This window comes from Lupinus angustifolius, chromosome LG05 (assembly GCF_001865875.1).
Source record: "Lupinus angustifolius cultivar Tanjil chromosome LG05, LupAngTanjil_v1.0, whole genome shotgun sequence".
In the NCBI taxonomy this organism is placed as follows: domain Eukaryota; kingdom Viridiplantae; phylum Streptophyta; class Magnoliopsida; order Fabales; family Fabaceae; genus Lupinus; species Lupinus angustifolius.
The window spans coordinates 21,513,623-21,519,271 of NC_032013.1; the positions used below are offsets into that span (position 1 = coordinate 21,513,623).

Sequence of the window (5,649 nt, forward strand, 5' to 3'; positions counted from 1 at the left end):
TATATATATATATAGGAAGTGACTCATGTGAACAAGTTAATATGGATCATTGAATCTTATTTGAACGGTAAAAATTAAAAGAAATAATCATGTGATCAATAATTAACATATGTATTGTTCTCACAGTTTTTATACGAGAGTTGTTCTTACTTGAGTAATTATATATACATATTTATGCATACCTTCATCTTGTAGTAGAGTAGTGGCCCCAAAAGCAAGGAATGAGAACCAAATGGGAAGTAGTGAAAGGAAGAAAAACTGAGAGGAAGTGATTCTCATATTCATGGTCATTGATATTGGAATGGAGAAAGTGAAGAAGAGAAGTTGTAGTAGTTGTTGTTGAGAATGAAAAAAGAACAAGCTGAGGAGACTAGCATTAAAGGAGTATGGAGTGGAGAAAGGTTCAGTGGAAGACCTCAAAGTCAAAGTCATAGTCACAACTCACAAGCAACACCAGCATAAGCTTTTATTTTCTTAGCCTATATTATATTCTACTTATGGTGGTCCTCATATAGAATAGGGATGGCAAAAAAAACCTGTATCCGTGGGTATTCGCAGGTAAAACTATACGAACATGGGTACAGGTCACAAACGGGTACCTGCAAGTATTATAAATGGTTTTTAAAAATACTCGTAGTACATATGGGCGGGTACGGGTATTATGGTACCCGTACCCGCGAGTACCCGTTATTTATATAATTAATATATTATATTTAATTAAAATAAAAAATACATTATTCTAATATTTATTACACTATGTATATTTTTTTCCCTTTACTCTGTTTACATATTTTATTGAGTTTGGTGGTGAAACACCCTACAAATATTATTACATGTATAGAAACACACATGTTTTACAAAGAAAATATATAGTTTTTGTTAAACAAATGAGAACAAAAAATCACACAAATAAAAAACACTAATAAATTTAGCATTTTTGCCAAATATTCAATCAAAATGTACAAAAATAATTAACTTTCATCTTATTTGAAACACAATAGAAGTAAAAATTTAAAAATTTATTTATAATAGAGGAAACCCGCGGGTCCCATTGTACTCGCGTGTACCTAGAAATACCCGCGAATACCCACACACGAGTACCCGTACGAATACGAGCGTGTATGAGTATTACTCTTCTATTTTGAAACGAGTAACGAGTAGCTAGTACCCGTGCCTATTGCCATCCCTAGTAGAGAACATGTGCCACCTTTTCATTCTCTTTCTAATATAAGTATTGATTATACAAGAAAATCGAAAAAGTTTCATTTCTGAGTTGAGTTTGGAAGAGAAAAAAAATACTTCATAATCATTTCGTGATATTCTATAGTTGGCAAATCTTCCATTTTTTCTTGATTGCCCTCGTGAACTAAATTCACAATGGAACCTTTTGTGGTATGAAAATGAAGAAATTATTATGTGATTATAAGTGAGACCAAGTCATACATAGTGAGTTTGAGAAAATAAATTTTGGTCACACAAATTAGTTAATAGTCATTTAAAAAATAATATTATTTATCTTTTAATATTGACAATAATCTATATAATTATTCTCACAATAAATCAATAAGAATATATATATATATATATATATATAGGTAATTAATAAAGTTATGCAATATGTTGTTATTGCAACCATCTCCCCGATATCTATTTTAGATTTTAAAACCTAACATGCATATGTTAAGTAGAAATATTTTGAGATACCATATAAATACTCACACGTGATACAAATAATCTTTAACGGTCCATATTTTAATTATTTTTAATAAAATAATATTAAAAACTAATATATTCTTTTTCTCTATTTTAATTCAGTATTGGAGAGAATCTCAACTTTATATATTTATAAAAATACTAAATTCTGCTTAGATTAGGATTGGTTGCATGTAGAATTATTGCATGAATTTGAGCAGCAGTGTCAAATAGGTCTTCCTCTAGCTTGTCATAATTAGAATTATTTAATCCGATCGTAATACATTATCATCACTATTATTATTAAAGTGTAATATCTATATATTATTAGTGCAAAAATTTATATAGTTATTGTATCATCTATAATTCATTTATATTATTTTTATTAAGAATCAGTGATGATAATATTATAAATATACTTTACTGCATCATAATTGACTTTGCCATATGAATTTTTTTTACATTTGTCTTCATTATATTTGTTACATGAAATTTTTTTGTTGACTACAAAATTATAATTTTCATCATAAAATTAGAAAATTAGAGGTGAAAAAAGTTTTGAAAAGGAAACAAAATAACAAAGTGATTACCAATAAGGCGTTGGTCTAGTGGTGTAAGACCCCTAGATCTCAGGATGACCAAAAGGTCAATGGTTCGGTTCCTGTGAGCGACACTTATTGGGAGGGACAATCACGCACTCCAAAAATGATTAGTTCTGTATCCAAAACGTGAAGAGATACATTTGGTAATACCAAAAAAATAACAAAGTGGTTGGGTCATATAAAGTTGCTTATTGAAATCATCACTCTAGGAAAATGTACTAAGAATCAGTGTTGTTAAAACCGTACCGGTTATCAAACCGGTCAGGGTACTGGTATAGTGGTACAGTGGTTCAACCAGTGGTTCAATAATTAAACCGCATGCCGGTTAAACCGTATATATATATATATATATATATAAACCTATAACAAAAAAAAATTCAAATATGTAGATACTCAAATTTATAATTCATATTTATAATCTACTCAAAATTTACATAAACAAACAACTTTAAGTCTTTAACAAATTCAAAGTCTAAATTACAAAACATATATCAATCCAAAAGTATCACTTAACAACCGCAAAATATAAATAAATGACACAAGTTCATAACTCACTATACAAAACAAATAAATTTGGAGTTTTAACATTTAACACCAATGAGTCAAAGTGGTCTCATATCGATATTATATTTTTGCACCAAATCCTATCTTCAGATAGAACTCCAAGATTACACAAATGTCACTGAGATTACACACGAATGTTAAAAACCAAAAGATGTAATCTAAGTATGTCTTGGAAGCATGTGTCTTGAAGTGTTGAAGAGGGGTTGGAAAGATGGGTCACCTTGTAATGAGTTTTTAAGTTTTTTTTTTCAAAAAAAAAAAATATATGTATAAACCGACCGGTTTAGTGAAATACCGACCGGTTCACCAATTTTGACCAGTTTTTGACCGGTTTTGATACTTAACCGGTTCAACACCTGTACCGTACCAGTTAGGGGTCCGGTTCACCGGTTTTCCGGTTGAACCGACCGGTACGGTACAGTTTTTACAACATTGCTAAGAATCAAAGAGCAAGAAATGGACGTGAAATTCATTCTTTGAATGAATATTAAATTGAATGAATGAATGGGTTATAATGACAATTTTTTATAAAAAGAAGAAAAAACTAATTAAACTAACACAAAAACTAACTAACCAACTAACTCATTTATTCTTAGAAACTTATAATTTGGGATATAACCAACTCAACAATATAATCTCTCATATTCACGTACACTATTATTTACATTGATATAATATATTTCAACATCCCCTCAAGCTGGAAAGTGAAAATTTTAAACTTTCAGCTTGGAATTGATTTAAAGCAGTAACAACGCTTAACAACACATGACAAAAGCTATATCATCAAACACTTAACCATTCATGACAGAAGCTATATCTTTACTTAACCACCATGGACAGAAGCTAACCATCCAATGTTTAATAATTCATTGTAGAAGCTATATCTGAGCTGAACTACCATGGACATAAGCAAACCAATCATTAATGATGAAAGAAAAATGGATCGGAATCTCGATCCTAATGTGTAGCTTCATTGATGTAAAAACATACTATAATGATGATGTTTTGTGTGAGAATGGTAAGGAATAGAGTATGAATGAAATGGAGGTAATTGGTTTGAAATTGCAACTTTTTTGATATTCAAACTTCATAAGCACACCTTGACATCTTCATAAGGTTTCTTTTCCCAAGCTAACAACTTATCTAAAAAGTGGCATGAGTTTCATATTCTATCAAAATCATCTTTACTAAAATTGTAACGCCCCGAAAAATACTCTTTATTTATTACGCGGAAAAGTGAGTAATTTTTTTTTTTGAAATTGGTGATATAAAATTGTTTCCTTTTTAAAAACCTTTCTTTTCCGGGATATCACTTTAAGTAACATATAACGCAGAAATCAAAACCGGTTACCTAACGGTAACTGAAATGATTCAACATTTCCTGAATATATATCTTCATAGATATAAAAGATCATAAGTACTTAATATACATATCCAATAAGAAAGGACGAAAATATTAATCATCGCCAAAAGACACTAAACAAAGACATGAACAAACTGAAGCCGTCAGTGTTTCAAAAGTCACAAAATGATAAGCAACTCCTAGTGAACTCCAAAGCTAGGGTACTGCCTCTCCTCAATTCCTCATGACCCATCCGGGAACATCACGGACGGGTACCTCCAAAACTGAGCACAGCTGTCTATCTGACGAGCACACGTCCGAAAAGCAAGCAATAGAAAAGAAGAGAAATAGAGAGAGTAAAACATCTAATGAATATAATTCATTGACGGTGTGGACTTACTCAGAATATTACACTCAGATATGAAAAGCAGTTCATATATATATAATTTATCACATTATAACTCATCAGTTGTTCTCGTAAACAATTATCCAATCCACATGAGTAATATAACCAAACTCATCAATGGTTCTCATAAAAAATTATCTAATCAACCTATGTAATGTAAACAACACTTATTCCCAAACAATATCATAATTCACCATTTATCAATGTATAATTCATCGACAAGATATCATGACTATAATTAAATAACACATAAGTGGAGATCATAACCCCAAATAATAACATACACATATATTATCTATAACCGACATCATAACCCACCGTTTATCAACATAAACAATAATGTATCAACATACATTTCATAAACAAATATCATAACCATAAGTAATAATATGTGCATATTGTTAATGATGCATGATGTTTGTAACTCAAATGTGGGAATCCACTTCCACAAGTGCAATATATGCATGCTATGTCATGATCATCCACCTTACCCCAATATCCTCCCAATAACCTAGTCGGAAATAAATCAAGAGTACAGGTCCCAAACCAAGCCACTTTGTACGCACCAAAAAGCATTTCATAAGCCAATTGATCAATAAGTTCCATAGGAACAGTCCATAACAGGATGGTGTCATAACAAACGCTTTCTGGACATCCCTCTCATTGATCCAGATTCCAAAGAGGGGTTGTCAGAGATCGTCTAGTTTGGCTTGTGAGAACTGTCCGATCCAACAGGATATCCTCTCCCAAGAATACAAGGGACTCACCTCGCCTAGACTCTCCCTCAAGGCATTGTTGATGAATCACCGTCCAACCACGCCGTCCCTTTCAACATCACGGTGCTCTAAGTCATCCCGTCAATTTCCTCTCCACCACTCCGTTATTAACCATATGCATATGAACACTAACCGCAGTTAGATGATTAAATCTTTTAATCATTATTTACCATGCTCGGCCCACCTTAAGTCATCTCCCTCAGGAATGCTTCTTGTGCGCCCCGATCTTACATTAACACGTAATATAAAGGAAATACATCCCACCAC

The 5,649-nt window shown here is 31.8% G+C and overlaps 1 protein-coding gene across 1 annotated transcript in view; it reads right to left on the bottom strand.

The window, feature by feature from the left end:
• Positions 1 to 425, bottom strand: part of LOC109348088 (probable leucine-rich repeat receptor-like serine/threonine-protein kinase At3g14840) — an 11,204-nt gene extending 10,779 nt beyond the window's left edge. Inside the window, exon 1 of the mRNA XM_019588307.1 lies at positions 183 to 425. Within this exon, the coding sequence (XP_019443852.1) occupies positions 183 to 291 (109 nt within the window). The 5' untranslated portion in view covers positions 292 to 425. The remainder of the gene's footprint in view (positions 1 to 182) is intronic.